The sequence below is a fragment of the Nipponia nippon genome, unplaced genomic scaffold (assembly GCF_047370975.1).
Source record: "Nipponia nippon isolate SJK-2023a ecotype South Korea unplaced genomic scaffold, ASM4737097v1 scaffold_1, whole genome shotgun sequence".
NCBI classification, from domain to species: Eukaryota; Metazoa; Chordata; class Aves; order Pelecaniformes; family Threskiornithidae; genus Nipponia; species Nipponia nippon.
The window spans coordinates 23,374,757-23,393,422 of record NW_028262290.1 but is presented as its reverse complement, the minus strand read 5'-3'; the positions used below and the strand labels follow the sequence as shown (position 1 = coordinate 23,393,422).

Genomic DNA, 18,666 nt, shown 5'->3' with positions numbered 1-18,666 from the left:
GAAGTTACCACGAACAATAGCAGCGCTATCTTCCACGTAGGAACATATTAAGCAGGGTTTAACGTTGCAGCCACCTGAAAGGGAAAGTTTTAGCAGCTCCTACCCCCAGCACCGGGGCACGAACGCGGCGGCTGCTCCGAGCCTCGAAAACTTGACCGCGCCGTCAGCAGCCGGTTCAGGAGCCATTTTAAGGCAAGGTTTTGGCTACGGTTATGTACCAATCGGCGGGATCGGGGCGAGCGCGGCCAAAACGCCGGCCCCGGCGCCAGCCTGCGGGGCCCCCGGGCGGCCCGCAGCGGCGGCGGCGGCAGCAGCATCCCTCCCGGCGGCCGCCCGCCCCGCAGGCGCGGCCGGGGCTGGGCGCCGCCCGCGATTCCCCGCACGGGAGGTGACAGCAGAAAATGGAGCGGCCCGGGGGAGGAGCGGGCGGCGCGGCCCCCCGGGGCCGGCAGGCGCGCTGCGGGCCGCCCCTCCCCGCCCTGCGGCCGCCGCATCCGCCCGCCGCGGGGACACCCAGCGCCTCGCCGGCCGCCTTTGTCATGGCGGATCGGCGCCGGAGCCCAGCCCACTTCAGCGCGCCTTAATCCCGCTCACCTCCGCCCAGCGCCGGGGGCGGCGGCGCGGGAGGATGCCGCGTCCCCGCCCCGGCAGCGGCCGGACGAGGGGAGGCCCGCGGGCCCAGCCCCGGGGCACGGGGGCGGACGGGGGGGCGGCGGCGGAGCCCCCCCCCCCCCCCCCCTTGTCCCGGGGGAGCCGCCGCTGTCCCCCGGACCCCTCGGGCGGGGCGGGGCGGGGGGAGGATGGGCGGAGGCGGGGGGGCTGGGCGGAGGGGAGGGAAGCGAAGCGAACCCGACCGAGGGGCGGCCGCTGCGGCTCTTCCGCGCCCGGGCAGCGCTCCCGGCGGGAGACCACACCCAGCGCCGGCCGCCCGCGCCCCGGCCCCCCGCCCCCGCGCGGCGGGGGCGGCGCCCCCCCCCCCGTCCCACGACGCCCACGGGCGCGGGGTCGCCCCCGCCCGCCGCCCCACGGGCGGGGCCCTCACCTGCCGCTGCCGCCCCCGCCCCGCCGCCCCCGTTTCCCCTCCCCCCCCCCCCGCTCCTCGCCGGCGGGGAGGGGCAGCCGCGGCCTCACCTGCGCAGCCCCCGCCGCCCTCCGCATCGGCCCCCGCGGTGCGGGCTGCCCCCGCCGCCCCGCTCCCTCCCCACGGAGCCGCCCTGCCGCCGCCGGCGCGGCCGGAGGCGGGAGGGGGGGTCGGGCGGGTAGGGAGGGCTCGGCGCTGGCCGCCGGCCGCCGCGCTCGGCCCCCCGGAGCCGGCGGGGGCAGGGCGGCGCGGCGGGCCCCGTTACCTGTGCGCGGCGGGAGCGCGGCGGCGGCTGTCTCGGGGCGGGCGGCCGGCGCGGACTGTGGCTGTCTCGCGGCTCGCTGCGCTGCAGCCTCTCTCCCAGCGCCACACACGGCGTCTCCGCCAATCACCGCGCCGCAACGCACGGGCAGCGCACCGCCCGTGACGTCAAGCGGCGCCATGGCAACGGCGAAGGCGCGAGCACGAGCCCGCGCCTCCCCCGGCGCGCCACAGGGCGGAGGCCTCGCCAACCGCCGCGGGCGCCGGCGGCGCGCGGGGCGGCGGGACACGCCCGGAACCGACGGCCCCGCCCGCGGGCGCGCGCCTCTGCCCCCGCCCGACTGCGGAGCCGAGCGGGGGGCGCGGGGGGGGCGGCGGCGCTGCCGCAGGGCCGGGCCCGGCCGGGGCGAGGGGAGGGGAGGCGGCGTCCCGCCCCCTCGGCCCCGGCCGCTGACGCTCCGCCAGCCGCCTCGCCCGGCCCGGCCCGGCCCGGCCCGCTCCGGCCGCCGCCCGGCGGGGAGCCCCCTTCACCCCCGCGGCTCTCGCCGCTGGTCGGCTGAGGAGGCCGGCGGTGGCGGAGCTGTCCCCAGGGCGCCGTGGGGAAACGGGGGGGGCGCGGCCCCGCCTGATGTGGCCGTGGGGGGTGTGGGTGTCACCCCGCCCCGGGCCGCCTCCCCCGCCTTTGTGTGCGCCGCCAGGGCCGAGGGTTCCCAATTAACCCGCGGCGGGGCCGGGCCCAGCGTCCGGCACCCTTCCGCTGCGGGCCGCGGCGTGGGGCGCCGGTGGCGGCGGCCGGGCCGGTGGGTGAGCCCGGGCTACGCCGGGCGGCGGCTGCCCGGTGCCCGCGGGTCTGCGTGTCGGCCCGCGTGTGCCGCGCAGGCTTCGGCCCTCGCCCGGGACCGGGCGCGGGAAGGAGGCGGCGGGTTGGAGAGGAAGGACCCCGAAGAGGATGGCGCGGGGGGCCCGGGGAGCGGCGGCAGGGCCCCGGCGGAGGCAGCGCCCCGGCGGCGGCAGGGCCCGGAGGGACCCTGCCTGGGGCCCGGCGGGTGGACACGCAGCCGGACTGCAGAGGCAAAGGGTCCTTTTGCACGCCTCTCCCCTGGAAAGGCAAGCGGGCGTTTCGGCCAGCACCGCGCAAACGTTGATGAGAGCGTACTGACAGGAGTAGGAACAGTATTGAAATAATAATCGTTGCTGTTGTTGGAAATGTTTTATTTTTTTTTTAAAAAAAGAGTGCTTCCCAAAGGTGTTCAAAGCCTGCATTCGCTTGCCCGCTTTTTGAAGAGCTTGCCCCAGCTGCATTCCCTGAGTGGAGTAGGCAGCGTCCTGACCTCTCGTGTGCTTTCCCCTGGGCTCTGGGATCGGCACTATCTCACAGAATTAGAAATAAGATGGAGAATAATAGGATGGGGAAAGCACCTCCATATGTTTTTTGTGAAAGGGTCAGGTAGGATAGAGCGGGTAGGGAGATTTTCTCTTCCAGACTCTGATTGTATCTGGCAATGCCACGGAACAGGGACATCTCCAGCGGGAGAGGGAGATTCCCTCCCAGGAGCGTGCTCCTGGCTGGAGTGCCTATGGGAGGCTCCGGGGAGTGCTCCGCACTATCCCTTCTCGATGCCAGGTCTCATATAAAACATCAGGCTCTGGGCACGTGGTCAGTTACCGTATCCCAGCTGTGGAGCCATTACTGGAAATCAAGCGGCAGCAGCTTTCTGAGCAACTCCCGCTCAGATCACAAATACTTGCTTGACTCATTGTTCAACACAACTCACGCAGAAATAGCCACAGCACAGGACGGACATGTATTTATGTAGATGGAGTCATCAAAATCTGTCGGTAGGGCAGTATGTGGGAATAGCATAAGAGGAGGGAGGTGCTTGCTTCTTGGAAAGCAAGAGGCAGTTATGAATGTATTTGTGTTCTTGACAAGTGACTGGCCGGGACCAGGTTGGTACCGTACCAGAGAAGGCAGCGTCAACAGGTTCTCCTGCAGACGCGCTGCCTTCTGCCTCGCGTCTCCTAGCCTCGCCTGCCTGCCTCTCTCTGCCCTTTCCAGGCGTTCCTGGGGTGGCTTCTGGGCACGTTCCTCGCCTTCCTTCCGCCCCGCATGGATGGAGTGACTGTAGACCTGAGAGCGTGATAAAGTGACCAGAACGGGGGGTTTGTTTCTAAATCCTCAAAACAACGATCCTGTGTTTTGAGTGAATATCAAAAGGTGCTATTTTAAGCTCTGCATGACAAAGTTGATTTTTTAAGAGTAGGGCTTTTTTTCATTTACTCTTAAAATTGTATCATATAAAGAACAGCTAGGTTTTCTCTGGTGGCATTTTACCTATAGGGTTTGTTTATGCATCTCTTACTACCCTTTCCCATGGCCTAAGGTGTATGTTGGGGTTTGTCATACTGTACATTTTTCTCCATGTATGTTTTGTCCGGCAACTTCTGTTGTCTTAGACATTGATTTAACAGTGGTGTTTTTGGTTTTTTTTTAATTTCTCTTTTATTTCTCATCAGTTCTAATGCCTTCCATTTGCTCCAAGGTTTAATGAATTTCACTCATGTTCCTGTGGAATATTGTTGGAATACTTGTGAAGAGAGCTAAAAAAAAGCAAATTGGGTAATATCGGGTAGAGCAAAGCTCACCAGAATTTACTAGCTGTGTCAGGTGAGAACATCACTGATGCTTAATTTAAATGTGAAGAAGAATGTAACCTTCCTTTTTACTTCCCCAATGAGGCTTTGCTGGGGGTATACAGATACAGAGGAGTTCGTTTCTGAAACAAGCATCGTAACGCTCAGGTTCATAATGTATTCCAATACACAATGCTTCTTCATCTTATCTGTTTTTATTTTTTATCATTATTTTCCACTTTAGGAAGCAATAGGAGGAGAGCTTGAGAGCTGTACTTGAACACAGATGGTATGATGGCACAGCGTTTGCTGCAACTTGCTTCAAGTTATGTTACAGAGTTCATTTTTAACATAAGCTTTAAACCTTTATTTTGTAGAAAAGTCTCATCGAAATGGCAACCACCCAAATATAGGCCATACGTTTTCAGAGGTACTTGAATATTTTGCGGTAACATGATGAAAAATTAACTGATACAGGAAAAATAATAATCCTTAAAAGTGCATAAAGAATCCAGACTGGAGCATATGTTAGATGAAGCACAGGTATGTATTGCTTTCTGGTATCTCCAGGAAATATAGGGGAACCCCTTGTGAAGGAGGCTGCAATACTGTAGGCAGTGTTAATAGTTTTGTGGAAGGAAAACATCAGCCTTTCCATTCACTCCTTTCCATTATTTCTGGTTTTGGAGTGAATGGAAGGTCTCCTGCAACAACCCTAATTGCCACTAACCATAGTTTTTGTTTGCTAACAGCCCCATATGTCAATAGACGCTGCACTCCTTCCCCTTTAAGTGGGCTATTTTTGCCAAACACCATTTCCACTCCTCTGGATTTCATGAACGCTGCCATTTGAAACAGATCCAAGGAATTAGACATTACTCACCTTTGCATATGCTGTCTCTTGAACAGATGCTCTCCTGCTGTCTTCTATTCTTATATTTCCTGCACTTTTCCCCCAGTGAGGAATGTTTTATTTTGTCTTGCTTATTGCAGTTTTGACCAGGGAACTTTGTCTCTTAAAAAGATAGGCTTTAAGCGTTTTCCCTTTTCTTCAGATGCATTTTCCCTGCTGCTCTCCACACAGCTTTTTGTTCGATGACTTGCACTTTCACTATCTCAGACTGTCAGGCGTACTTGTCGGCAGCTAGGAGCAAAAACTCATTTGTAGAGTTAGACACATTTGCATATAAAAGTATATATATGTACGTTTATTTACATTGCTTCTCTCTTTCTTATATGAGAGGAAAAAAATTGAGGGATTGGGGGGGGAGGAGAAAATGACCCCAGATATCTTTTATTCTCCCTCTAACACAGCATTTAGTTCTTTCTTCTTCCCTCTCATCCTTTCTCCCCTAAGTCTTTAGTTATTCTTCCCTGTGCTTAACCATATCTAATTAAAAGTGGATGGGTAGCAAGGCAGGGTTATCCACGCACTAGAAGAGGACAGCAGGATTTGGGGGGGGGGTTACCCTCACACAGGCCAGGGAAGGCAGTCCGGGAAGTCTGTAGGAATGGCTCTTCAAAGTCGGCAAATGCAGTCAGGACTGGAAGGCACAGCGGTGGTTGCTCTCGGCGCTAACCAGGCTGCTGCTAGAAAATGGAGATGTTCTGACTGACTGTTTTTTTCCTGGGAACAGGAAAGTGAGGAAGGGCAGCCTAGCAAAGGGCATTTCTCCGGAGACCAGGAGATGATTCTGCAAATCTACAGCCTGCAGGGGGAAAAAAAGAAGAGTTGGCAGCTCTGGCGTGTGCTCTCCTGCTGTCAGGAGCTACTCTTCTGAAAGCTGCTTGCTCAAAATCCTGACTGTTGTGACTTTGTTACATACACACCTTTCTGTGCTGATTCTCGGGCTACATGATTATGCTGCATATAGCAGTATTCTTATGCAGCCTTTGTGTGCTTCTGTAGGGCTTTGAGCTTCTTGCCTCCCACTTAGCAAAAGCAAGATCGTTGGAGTATTACCACCTTTCTGGAATAAAATACTTATTAACATTTTTAGGAATACGTCCTAGCTATCTTTATTTCTTTCCTTGGCCGCAGCCCGTGATTTACAAGCCAAACTTCAAGCTTTGCACAAGGGAATGAGATATTTCATTCCTCTTCTTCGCAGTCTGATTGTGCTTTTGGAACAACTGACACCCTTCATCCTCAGGACACTCTTGTAGGTTGACCCAACCAAGAGACTTTAGTGAAGGATACATGCGTTTTAGACTTTTTTTCCTTTTTTACCCCCCAGTCGTCTAAAATGAGTCAGATTCTGACTCTGTGTCAGCTGCCAGTGATAAAACATATAAATTGTGGATAAGGCTGCCATTTTCCATCACTGACTGGAAAGTAGTTAGAGGTGCTGGATCTCACGTGGCCCTTCTCTCTGTCTCATTGAAGCTATCCTGAGAACCTTCTCTAACCTCCTCACCTGTCTGTCCATAGTCTAGTTTATAAAAAATGACACATTTAGCTGAAGAATCAAAGTACCAGTGAGTCCTGCTTAAGTAATCCTGTACCTTGGATTAAAATCCTGAAATTATTTTGGATGTGGGCTAGTTTAAATATATATTTTAGAGAGTTAGTGCATAATTGGAAGTGTCCCCAGGGATGGTTCCTCAGATTTGGCCGTCAATAAAATGCAAAGGTCATTTTCACAAAAATAATTTAAAAATGTTTGCAAATATCTTGTCACCAGAGTGACAAGTACCCAAGAAGGATGTCAGGATACCCACCAAATAAATGGCATGGAAGTGATGAATTTTAAGTGAGCGCATTCCTTCATTCTGAAAAAAAGTGATGTAAAATGGCAACTTCCTTCACAGAACTTGTCACCGAATGATGAAGAGAAGTCAGCACTGCTCTTTACTGCCTACTGACTTTTCTGAGAAAAGAAGCTAGATGCTGTTCCTTCTTCTTTAGAAAAAGCTCCAGAAAGGTATGAGAGACTTATGTTTGCACAGGTGTCATTAAAAAGCTGAATTTAATCTAAATGACTTTTATTTCTGACATTTAGGGTGTGAGATGGGGAGAACATCAGGACCTGGCTGCACTTGAAGGGCTGCAATAACTTGCAGTAACCAGTTAGCTGGAAGGAGGGTTTGAGAGGTCTGGGTGGCAAGGCTGTTACGTATGAAATGTAGGTCCATTTGCTTCCTTTCATTGTAGCGTTTGAATGCGTCGGTGACATCTGAGCGCCAACATATTGAATGTAAAAGCATGCAAATTCTTGAATTGCTGAGAGCTCATTTTGAAAACGGGCAACTTGGCATTGCTTCGGGTGTATCTGCTTTCTTATGGAAAATTCAGTTTGTTTCGGTGTTGCACCTGAGTTGATTTTACAATATTGGATGCAAACTCAAAAGCTGCACGGAAGAACAAAGTTCATCGCTCTTGAATAAGATTGATTAATCAGACTATTTTGAGATGCAGCTAAGGAGCGTTTTAGGGATGCTGCTGCAGTCATCAGAACCGTGAAGAAATCAAATGAAATCTCCCCAACCATCAGCAACAAAAAGGAGATTTAACGTGAGTGTTGGACATGGATTAGTGGTGGAGTTGGCAGTGCTAGGTTAATGGTTGGACTCGATGATCTTAAGGGTCTTTTCCAACCTTAATGATTCTGTGATTCTATGTTTGAAAACACTTGGCTAGACAGAGGCCTGCAAGTGGAATATATATGGTTTATATATTAGGTTTTTATTATATTCTCATTCCTAACCGATTGCCCAATGCTGAGGTATTTGTGTGCCTTCCAAAGATATACTGAAAGAGCGTACCACATATGTTTTCTTCTCCATTTCTCCCTACAGGAAGCAAGATGGACGGTGCCGAAGCGGGCGTGCTTTGCCCTGGGACGCGTGAAGGCAGCCGGGCACCCGCTTCGCTGGGAGCACCCTCTGAGCACAGGTCCTCCGGGGCTGGAAGTACGAGTTCCAGGGAATTTAATATGGTGTTGAGAAACGAACTGTGCGTTGGTCTTATCCTGGTCCTCCACACAGGACTGAATTACACCCTGAATTACTGAATCCTGAGTAATTCTGTTGGTTTATAGATGAAAACAGTTCTTTTCTTTTTGCAAACAATAGCCACTGGGATTTGGGAACTTGGAATTCTTTTTAGCTTGTATTCATTTCCGTTATGTGTAACTGCTCTTGAGCGAGCAAGATAAAACTTAAAAAGTGTTACCAGAAGAGACAGGATGTCTCGAAGCAAACTTGAGACTAACATCATTCTATTATACCTACTTTGATTTATTTTTGGGCTTATTTTTTATTTATTTGAGCTTACTAGCTAATGTTATTTTAACGTTGATTGTCAGGAAAAAGGCTCCATAATGTCTTGTTTCAAATTGGTTCTGCCACTTAATTTCAGACCTTCTTGTCTTCTATGTATTAATCCTGAGCTAGTTTGTCTGTTATTTTTTTAAACGATAAATTATTTATTTTCTTTACATTCTTTAGAAATATACAGTAGCTGTTAGAGTTGAAGGCATCAGAAGAATGCCAAGGTGCAAGTTACCAGTCTCATAGGGTAGGCCCTGAGGATTTCTGGAGGACCTCAGAAATGAAATAGCGTAGCTGCTATAGGATATATGCAAACTCTCGCTATAAACATTTGCCGTTAAAAGGATAAATGGGTAATGTATTGAACCTGTATTTTTTAAAGGTAATCCAAGGAATTATTAATACAGTGAATTGTATGTTAGATGATCATTTGAAGTTCTACTTAACAATGGAATGATACAACACCTCCAAGGTCATTTTATGAGGTGGTCTAAGAAACGACAATTTCTAGAGCAGAAAAATCTGTCTCATTAATGTCTTAGTGGTATTTGAATGGTTCAATAGCAGCATGGATGAAGGAGAACTTACTAATATATTCTATTTAGATTTTCACAAGCCCTTGGTAAAAGAAGTATCACAACAGGCTACGACAGAAACTCAGGATGTAGTTTTACAAGGGAAAATTAGGCCACTAAATATGTATTTAAGTAACTGTATTCAAGTTACAGGCATTAGTAGCGTTTCTAACCTTTAAGGCTTTCTTAATGCAGTAGGAACTTACATTTTCCACTGGTAAAATTGCTCAGTTCCCTTGTTTTTGCTGCCGAGCATGTGCAAAACCATCTTGACAGCTCCAGGCTGCTAAACCCCAAAGAAATACATAAAATAAGCATTTTCTTGCAAGTTTCCTCTCGACTGCCTGTCAACTTCAGTTTTGCATCCCAGCAACCAATTTCAACTCATTTTATTTTATACTGACTACATTTATCACAATTTATTTTATATTCTTGATAGGATATTGAAAGAGGCTCTCAGGGCCACAGATTGCTGCTGAAATGTTAGACAACATTTGGCATGAACAGGATCAGAAATTAAAAACTGGCATTTTTTAGCCTGGCTGCCTTTGAAATGAGGTTTATGAGATTGTGTTGTTTATCTCTCTGTACATTCAGCAATTCCCCTTAAAAACTTTGGGACCCAATTTCAACCAAATTTGAAAGATGAGCTGAAATCTCAAGATAAATAAGGTCTGTGAAAAACTGCAGCTGTACAGAGGACAAAGCGCGTAATTAAATGCCTGCGCTGTGGAAAAGGCAGGTGGAAGCCAGCCTTTATATAGCAGTTGAGAGCCGCCAGCCTGCCAGAGTATGCTCAAAGATTTTTGATTGAGCATACCATGTGCCCTATATGGAGAGTGGGCTTCGGAAGAGGTAGTTATGGCAGAGGAAATTTTGGGAGACAACACAAGTCCATGAAAACAATCGATCAAACCCCGCCTTGTTTGTTTTATTCCTTGCAGAGCGACTCGATTCTCTTGCCCTGCCTCTTCTTCCTCGTTCCCACCCTGAACACCTTTTTTCCTCCCTGAATCTCCAGAGTCTGTTACTATCTTTGTATTCACCTTGCTCTCCTGGCTCAGCATCAAATCCTGTAACTTAACCGGCCTAAGAATTCTGTCTGATTTAGTAATGAGGTCTCAGATATACCCTGGTGGGAGCCAGTTAATGGCTGTTTCTTCATCCAGGAAGTTCAACCGGGCTGTTAGGATGCGCTCATATCGATAGCTGTAACAAAACTAATTGGTACTGACCCCTTTCCATTCTGACTAGAGAATCTCCTGCTTTGGTATTTATGCTCATCAAACATTTGTGGATTCTTATCGTGCCCCCCCTGCCAGCTACCTGACAGTTTGAAGATCCAGCTGTTGTGTGGTCGAACTAGTGAATCTATTTAAAAGAAGCTAACTAGAATTCAGAAAATGATTTTTCTTTTACATCTATACACACATTTCGAATAGTATATCCAGCCCAGCATCACAATGTTCTTAGAATATTCCTATCGGATATGGAGGCTTATGATGGTCCCGCAGGGTCTATATGGCTCTAAAAAATGTGTGAGTTGTGTATTTTACAAATTAGCGTAGCTGGAGAAACAAAGAAAAATGCCTTGTCTCCTTTTTGTCTTTTCTGTCAGGTTCTTCCTCAAGATGGATACCTTATCTAGCATGGAAAGTTTTTGTAGCTCTTCTCTGGTCAATTATCTAAACAGGACACAATTGAGCTGATGTCAAAACAAAGACGACACATACATAGTACTGGGCTGCGATAAAAACTGCTCTTCTGCACAACTTCCCAGCTTGTGAAACCTGTCTGGTTTTGCATAATAGATAAGCCCCAGGAAGTATAAAATTAGTGGGAGTGCTTGCAGCGTGGCCAAGTTACAGTTTTACAGTCGTTTAAAGGTCAGCAGCAAATTGACATCTACACCCAGTCCCGCAGGATAAGGCTCTGCAGGGACAAAGCTCTCAGGCAGAGGTCTGCATGATTTGCCTGTGGCCATATGGAAAACCCAAAGCCAAATAAAGAAGGGGCTGAGATCCCACCCTGTCGCTTGCAAGCAAGGGCCAGAGTTACCGAGCCAATCTTTCTCGTCATTTATCTAGGGCAGACTTTGAAACCTCAGCCTCGAGGAAAGATTTTTGAAGCAAAAGCTCCAGGCCTAAGGTCTCACAGGGCAGGTCCTCTTTTTTTCCCCAACTTCTGGATTCTCTTTTTCTTATTACTTAACTTGAAAATGAGGTTTCAATGAGAAGAAAATTAAACTGCTGAAGGAGACTACCAAGTTTATGGATGTTATTATCTCTCAAATAGTTAATGTCTCACTTCTCAGTTAAACATTTTTTTTTTCAAACTTGGCAGGCTTCTGGCTAGGCTAATTAAGAGTGCAACTAGGCTGTAACCAAATGATCTCTACCATACAATAAGCAGCATGCGAGCAGCAATAACAGCAGTAGACTAACTTCAGAATGCTGTGAGTTCCTCTGAGCTTCACCAACAGATTTGTTGATCAGCTCCAGATTTTACAATGTCATTTTTCTTCTTCTTCTTTAACAGAAAAACTGTCACCAGAGCTGGTTACAGCTCACGCCTGCAAATGCAAAAAGTTGTATGGAGACAACAGCGCAGAGGAAGACTTGCTAGGCCATGGATTAAGATGCGTACCAGTGCCAATTTTCAAAGAAGATGGTTTGCACAAGGAAAGGTCAGAACTCAAAAGCAGAGATTGGGTGCTCTTCTAAGGAGAACAGGTAGAAGGACAAGACTGGGGGGAAAAACTAAACCCAAAAACCTAGTGTAGAAAATGTTCCACCTGCTGTGGAAGTAAAAAGGAAGGAGAGTATTAAAAGAAGTCTGAGGCATATCTAGTTTCAGAATTTGGCTGAAGAAAAAAGAAGCAATAAAAATCACTACTACAGATGAAATCCATAGATGGCCTTAAAGGATGGAAAGATCCTGCAGCTATCTGACAAGCAATGGGGCGGGGATGCTAATAAGCAGATTATAAGACAAGGTGGAGATCGGCAAGTGTCCAGCTAGAGCTGTGGTTGATGTTCGGGCAGGAAGTCCTCGAGATGTCCTGAACTCCACGGAGCATGCTTAAACCCATGAGTCGGTGCAGTATGTGCTACAGCTGCTCAGCACCGAACAAGAAGCTCTCCAAGCTATATATTTTCTCCGTCTCCTACAGACAGGTGGTGATGAAGCAAACACGGTTAGGAGTTCTCTTTCTGATTAAACTTTTAAGCTCTTGGTGCGCAGGTACTTGATCTACAGTACCAAACTACCCCTCAAACAGCTGGACGCAAACTTGAGGAAGACTTTTCCTAGAGATTCTTGGGTAAGAAGCTAGGCTGACATACATGTACCTCAGCTGTAAATGGAGAAGCCTCTCCTGGCACTTGTGCAGCCTGCCACTCCCAGGAGGATTTGGGAGTTTGCTAGGCGTGTCCTGCCCCCGGCTCATGCGGTCCCTGGCACCACTCCGACATTCACAGAACAATTTATATCTCCAGCATATCGCCTTTCCAAGTAAATAGGGCATAGCAGCCCAAGGGATGTTCAGAGGGCTCCTCAATACATTCATTTGGATATACATGGCACTAAAGTGCTCCTTTTCTATGCCTTGGTGCTTTGCCACCAACCAAAAATCCACCCCCCTGCCGTGATCCTCCTCCCACGGACCAGCCTTGCTGGTGATTTTGGCCTGCTCCTCCCTTCCCCAGCACTCCCCAGCAGGCTTCTTGCTCTGACAAATTCTCCCTTGGCAACAATAGCTCCTGCTGGGATCCTCCCAGTCTGTGGTCATGGCTACTGGGGTGTGAAGTGTTCTGCCCACCTGAGTCAGAAATGCTCGGCAGCTCCGCTGACAGCCTAACAAAGAGCAAGTCACCAGCTGAATCCTACCCAGCCGTCGGGACTGGCTCAGCCAAAAGGGCTGGATGCGAGAATACCTCGCCTGAGCACTGCAAACTCTCAAATTATTTTTTCAGCTCTAGCAGCCTGCAAACGGCTTCAAATTTATGAATCCATCCTGCACGTAATTTAAAAGTGCATTTTCTTCAGAAAAAAAATAAGTTGCAAAAATAAAAATGTTTCTCTACCTAAAAACAAGCGTGTGTTATGTTTTGGGAGTGGAAAAGAATCCCCAAACTAGATTACAAAAATACACAATATATTATTTTGATTACAGTTGTTCTAACTGAATATTTTTACAGATCTGAAAATGTTCAAAGGCATTTAAAAATAAAGGAGGCACATATTTTTTTTGCTCCTAGGGCTTTAAAATCTAAATTCTATCTCCATGTTTGCTAGAGATCCTCTTCTCTGCTTCTTTTATGCTGAGCTTCCTAAGTAAGGTGATACTGGTTTTCTTGTTTTTTTGGGGGGAGGGTCTTAATTAACCTGAATGAGGCTTTCAGAGGAGGCTGGCTGCTGAGCCCACAAAACCACTGATGCTGCAAAACCAGCGTTTGTCAGCGGTGCGGTACCAGTGGGGGCTTGTTCGGTAACCCCGGGGGGGGGCATCTTTGCTGGGCCAAGTGCACGTGCCCTTTTCGTGTCACACCTGTTGCATCTTCCTAGGAGCACATGTTCGTTACCGTCAAGGTAACGACCCCGCGCAGTTGGCTGCCTGCAATGCCGAAGGGAATGCCTTTTATCGGGTTGGGGGGCATTAACGTGGTTTCCTCGCGGAGATGGAAATGGCAGGTTTCTGCATCTGTTTGTTTCTTTCCATCTTGTTTTTATGATGAAGAAAGTCAAGGTCTGATTTGTTATCTATAGGGTGGTTTCAGTCTTTCACCATACTGCTTATTGCTGCCAGGAAGGTGCTAGGGAACCCTGATACTCCTCAGAAAGGTAACCCGAGTTTGTTTATTTTACACAGTAACAATCACCAGATAAGGCACAGAAGTAGTCCTTAGGGCACTGAACAGAACCAGATCCCCTTGCCCTCGGCTGCGAGCTCTGGCCAGCAGACCAGCAGGCTGCGATTGCTCTCAGAAACAATGTTCTGTCATTAATTTTTTGACAAATATGACAAATTTTTAGCAGGAGCTAAAGGTCCCCTAGTCGAGCCTGATAGCAAGAGTGTGTCCTGAAGAAATGGGTTTGTCTTCTCTCGGATGGAGGAGTGAACTGAATCTGGGTTCCCTGTGTGCTGGGTGAATGCTCTTCCCGCTGAAGGGCTGGGTTAAGGGGGTTAAGGTGATGGGGAAGAGAAGGTCGGCAACTTCATTCGCTGTTTGAAAGGAAAACATGATACCTGCTTGCTCTTCTCCCAGCTCCATCTTCAGGAGCAGCCACTGGCTCTTAACCTCTGGAAAGAGAGATCCTTCCCTGCAACCTGGCTGCAGACAGAATGAAGATGCAGCGTTGGAGAGGTGGTGCAGGGGATCCGGAGGCCAGGCCTGTGCACGCTGAAGCAACAGTGTTCTCAGGAGATGACTGGCGCGGCTCCGACGGGGCTGCGTCGTGCACGGCAAGTGGAAGGTATCCCTCTACGTAGGCAGAGAGCCTGTCCTCTGGGAAGTACCAAAATCTTGCCAGAACTTGATATGAGGTGGGTGGGGAGGAAAGGGAGGTTTCCATGTTTTACGCTGAAACGACATGCATATTTACAAGCTTCCATGTTCACAGCCTTTCTTCCTGTGCTCCGTATAAACAGGAGTCGGTCCCAGTCAGAAGGCAGCTGCCTATGGGATGGGCTGTGGGTTGCTATTGTTATTTCCATAACGCTTGCGTGTAAAGATGTCAACCTGTGCTGAGACCCAGTTAGGCTATAAACACAGCAAGCTGGAATCCCTCAGAGAAACAGAAAGATAGATGACTTGCCTGCAGTCAAACATAAGTCAGTGGCAAAAATAGTACCTGGTCTTTGGGCTGAAAAACCGGCATGGAATCAGCCTGGTTTGCCTTGCACTTCCCGCAGCTTGCAGACGGATGTGAATATGTTGGGCTGAATTGGGATCTGTTAGATCTAATTAAGCCTTAATTATAATACATTAAACAATTAAAATAATGAAGATCAGGCACAATCAAATTTCAAAACAAAGAGATTTAGCAAGATTAGACTGTTAAAACTGTACAGATGATGCCATTAATCTTGGAGGAGGTCCAACATAAACGATGCAATATCTAGCCAGCTGGGAAGACGGCAAACTGGAGGTAATATCAGGTTCCCAGCGTAAAGCATAAGGGAGTAAATGGATTTTCCCCTTCCATTTTACAGCTTTATTTTTAGACAAGAGCAAAATACTGAACATATCAAAACACGTGTATGCGCGCACGTATAACATAGGTGTGATGGCTGTGAGTCATACAAGCCTGTGGACTTCAAGGAGGCAGGGCGTTCAACAGCTTGGAACGCTTGGTGAATGACATATACTACTGTACTTCCCATTTATGTTTTTAAGAGTTATTCTGTTATTTACAGTAACTTTAGCACTGAGGAAGCTGGCTTTGACTGACAACTCCGGGAGCAGAAGTGGTTCTTTGTCCATAAAACAGGTACGGCACTTAGGAGATGAGAGGGGGCTTTGGGCCCCACGCTCACTCCTTTCCTGGCCTCTCCAGGATCTCATCCTCACTGTTATCAACAGTAATGCATTTATGACACTTTGTCATTTGTGAGAAGAAGCCAGGCTCCCCCCAGGAAACCCAGAGCTGGTGGAAGGTCCTGGAGCCCGGGCACAAAGCCACGGGGAGGGAAAACAGTGCTGCAAAACACCCCAAAGCTGTTTGTTGGAGGCAGAGCACGGGGAAGAACAATATGTCACAGCTGATAATGGAAAAGCAGGTAAATGTGACCAGAAGCCTGGCCTGCCGTTCACAGGTAAAATGATTTTACCAGAAAAGGAAATTCTTTTTAAAAAGCCAAAGAACAAAGACATTTGAGGCCTCCTCTGGGAAATAAGGATGAGCAATCTAAACTGCGGGTGTTCTTTGTATAATCGAACACTGTATTCCTGGAGGGATCTTTTTATTTGGTTCTTTGCTCTTTCTGATTCCTCTCAACAATGTACACAAGCTGCAGTACAGAAAATAGAGATAGTCAGAGAGAGATAACACTGTACCAAGAGAATTTAATTAATAAGTCCCTGTGGGACTGTGGGTAACTATGGAAAGAATGGAGGAAGACGAGCAAAAAGACATCCTCCTAATGTCTGAATGTATTAAATATTTCATTGAAAGAAACCAAAAGAGGCACCAAAAGGAGTTTATAATTCTTGGAAACCCTGAAAAAGAATATTAGGCAATGTATTCTCTTTTCTCTTGCAATTTTGTTTTAGACAAACTTCGTACTGCTCCACTTTCAAGGAGGAGAACTTGGGCCAGGGATTTAGCAACAGATATCTGAAGACCTCAGAAAAAGCAAGGGACTGGGGAACAGAACAAAAGAAAAGACTCAGTCTCTTTTTCAACAACCACCACCTTTTACAGTTCTTCGGGGGACACCTGTGAAGCCCTGCATGGGTGGATGCCACGCACACCGAGACACAAGTGCCAGACACCCATTGCTCCACAGCAGGCAGCAGATAGACAGCAGCAATGCTGCTTAATTTCAGGCTGACCCCGGAATGAAAGATTTTTGGCATACTGATCTTGACCTCTGTCTTCTGTCCTGACAGCTGTTACTTCCCCATGCCCTTGGGCTGGCTGAATTTGCTCTTGCTGACAGCCTTTATATAATTCCCTGCCCTAGTACTTGTGTTGAAGCTGGACTTTAGGTCTTTGGGTGGATCTTGGAACTGCAGATTAAAATCACATATCCTTGCTTTTATTAGAAGCTTTGCTCAGGTCCAGAAGTTGCTGGAAGCCTGATAACTCTCCACCATTTACTGGCTGTGAATTATGTAGATACTCATATTTTTAATTTCCTTTCATTTAGTTGTGTGTGCAGGACCTCTGTCATGACCAGCAGGGAACTCTCCCCTGAGTACAGAGAGGCAATTCAGAGTCTGTGCCAACCCTGGCTTATAAAAGCCTGGCAGCTCTTGACAAACAAAGCCTAGAAATGTTGCTATTAAAAGCATTTATTGAATAAATCCATATGCGGCAAAATGATAGCTGCAAAAAGCAGTGGAATTGTTTTTTAATGGATAAATCTTATTTGAAAGGTAAAGCTGAGCTGCGAAAGCTCAGGGAACTGTCACCTGAGGATAGAGCTTTGAGCAACGTGGGAAAAATTAGAACCACTATGAACAATATAGAGGATAATAGATTTGAGAACATGTCTGCTTTGAGTGGGAGCTTTTATGTAAAGAAAGGAGAGGATAAGCCTGGATTTAACTTCGGCATTTGAACGCTCTCACAAATAGAGATGATAGAAGAACAAACCGTCATTCCCTTTAGCAAGCCTGCAGCAGTTAGAAACAGGAGGACCCCTGTTCCTGCAGGCAGGGGTCAGCCGGCTGCCAAGGGGTGCTGTGGGCAGGCTCTGACCTCCCAGCGAGCCGCGCAGCTGGGCGGCAAGGCCCGCGGGTCCGCCTTTGCACCTTGGCTGCGTGTCGCACCAGCCCGGCAGCCTGCGCGCGGCCTTTACGTTCAGGGGAGGCAGGGTGCTGAGCTCAGCTGGTTGAAATCCCCCTTCGGGAGGGAGCAGAGGAGCAAGCGATTGTGTAAAGGCTGTTGCAACAACTGAAGAGCAGCTCTGCTGGAAATCCAAAATTGCCATGGGAGAGGATCCTATTTTTGCATCTCTCTGCTTAAAATGTCTTTGCTTTGGCCTCGCTTGGGTGATCAGAGCTTGCTCCCGACACCAAAAAAGAAGAAAAAAAAAAAAAAGTCATTCTTTAAAAAGAGGCATCTGGACAGTATTTAGCCATAAAAATAAACCAACATTGGCTATCTATCTGAATTGTTTCGTAGGATGTTGAAAAGAATCTGTCGTGATGGGCTTTTGGCAGGTGATAGCTGGGGGTGGATACTTCCCGGTGAGGGATGGGGAGACCTTCATTGGAACCGGCAGAGGCAGAGGTGCTGACCTAGAGGTGCCAATAACCTCTCTGGGAATGAGCCGTCTCCAGCGAGGACAGATGGCTCCCCTGACTGCTGCTGACATACTTGAATGCAGTATGGAAACATTCAAACTAATTCAGGAATTTCTTGGCACACATAATGTCCACATTAGGGAAATGTTTTACATCATTTGAGGGATGGTCTAGCTTGTCCAGTCTCTTCAAAGAGATTATTGGAGAAACTATGAAAACAGCATATCAGGATTATAAAGGTTTACTGGAAGATCAGATAGAAATGAAAGGGAGGACAGAAAAATGTTATGGAACAATGAAAACAAATACCATCTGAAAACATAACATCGGAACTGATCCTGCAGAGAACTCCAGGATGAATGTCACATCCAAACTCGTATTTAAGAAGATATTTGGGAAGTACTGAGTTCAATCTAGCAAGGAACAGATTTTTCAAAATCAGACGTAGGAAAACAGTCAGAAGCACCTACTATGTTTGGAGTATTACACATGCAGGTGCAAGTGCCCAATTTAGAAACGAGTCTCTGACATTCCTGCTCACAGTCTAGGAGCAAGTGGATGTTTGTGTGCACCTATTGCTATAAATCAGTCTCAGCACCTATGAATATCTTGCTTTTGGAAATGTCAATATTTTCTGGGAAAAAAAAAAAAAGTCTTCTCTTCAGTTTCTTCCCAAAATAGGATGCCTAATGTTGGTAAAATCGTAGACCTTTTATTTCAAGATAGATCTACACTGGCTTTTCTGTAATAGCAGTTTTCCCATCTACTGATTCCCAAAGTGATTGTGGTAGAGCTGTGATATATCATCAAAGAGCATCATGTGTTCAGCGCTTGCAAACCATCTTTTTATTAGAAAACATCTTAGTGA

At 48.3% G+C, this 18,666-nt stretch overlaps 2 protein-coding genes and 1 long non-coding RNA gene across 27 annotated transcripts in view; 2 read left to right on the top strand and 1 right to left on the bottom strand.

The window, feature by feature from the left end:
* Positions 1-1,499, bottom strand: part of YWHAZ (tyrosine 3-monooxygenase/tryptophan 5-monooxygenase activation protein zeta) — a 28,125-nt gene extending 26,626 nt beyond the window's left edge. The window contains exon 1 of the mRNA XM_087748666.1: positions 1,347-1,499. The gene's annotated coding sequence lies outside the window, so the exon portion shown is untranslated. The remainder of the gene's footprint in view (positions 1-1,346) is intronic.
* On the top strand, positions 1,490-7,888 carry LOC148057267 (uncharacterized). Of its 24 annotated transcripts, none has more exons than XM_087748652.1 (7): positions 1,490-2,449; positions 3,402-3,560; positions 4,221-4,265; positions 4,354-4,406; positions 6,788-6,900; positions 6,979-7,490; positions 7,775-7,888. In XM_087748652.1, exons 1-2 carry the CDS (start codon positions 1,523-1,525, stop codon positions 3,483-3,485), a joined length of 1,011 nt encoding a protein of 336 aa, XP_087604778.1. In that variant the 5' UTR covers positions 1,490-1,522; the 3' UTR covers positions 3,486-3,560; positions 4,221-4,265; positions 4,354-4,406; positions 6,788-6,900; positions 6,979-7,490; positions 7,775-7,888. The 24 variants fall into 24 exon arrangements, with proteins under 24 accessions (XP_087604778.1, XP_087604762.1, XP_087604720.1 ...); XM_087748636.1 differs by having other exon boundaries at positions 3,402-4,010; XM_087748594.1 differs by having other exon boundaries at positions 4,354-6,900.
* Positions 7,889-13,604: 5,716 nt separating this feature from the next.
* LOC148057266 (uncharacterized) lies at positions 13,605-18,041 on the top strand. 2 transcript variants are annotated; one of them, XR_015702618.1, is made up of 4 exons: positions 13,605-14,298; positions 15,242-15,315; positions 15,443-15,604; positions 16,098-18,041. It is a non-coding gene; the product is annotated as an uncharacterized LOC148057266 (long non-coding RNA). The 2 variants fall into 2 exon arrangements; XR_015702628.1 differs by having other exon boundaries at positions 13,605-14,368.
* Positions 18,042-18,666: the final 625 nt, after the last annotated feature.

Bases quoted from the DNA above. Each gene is read 5' to 3' on its own strand.
- LOC148057267 (XM_087748536.1), top strand. From the start codon at position 1,523: ATGGCAACGGCGAAGGCGCGAGCACGAGCCCGCGCCTCCCCCGGCGCG. The intron at 2,450-3,401 runs GCAAGCGGGCGT...TGCCCTTTCCAG, and splicing joins CACGCCTCTCCCCTGGAAAG to GCGTTCCTGGGGTGGCTTCT.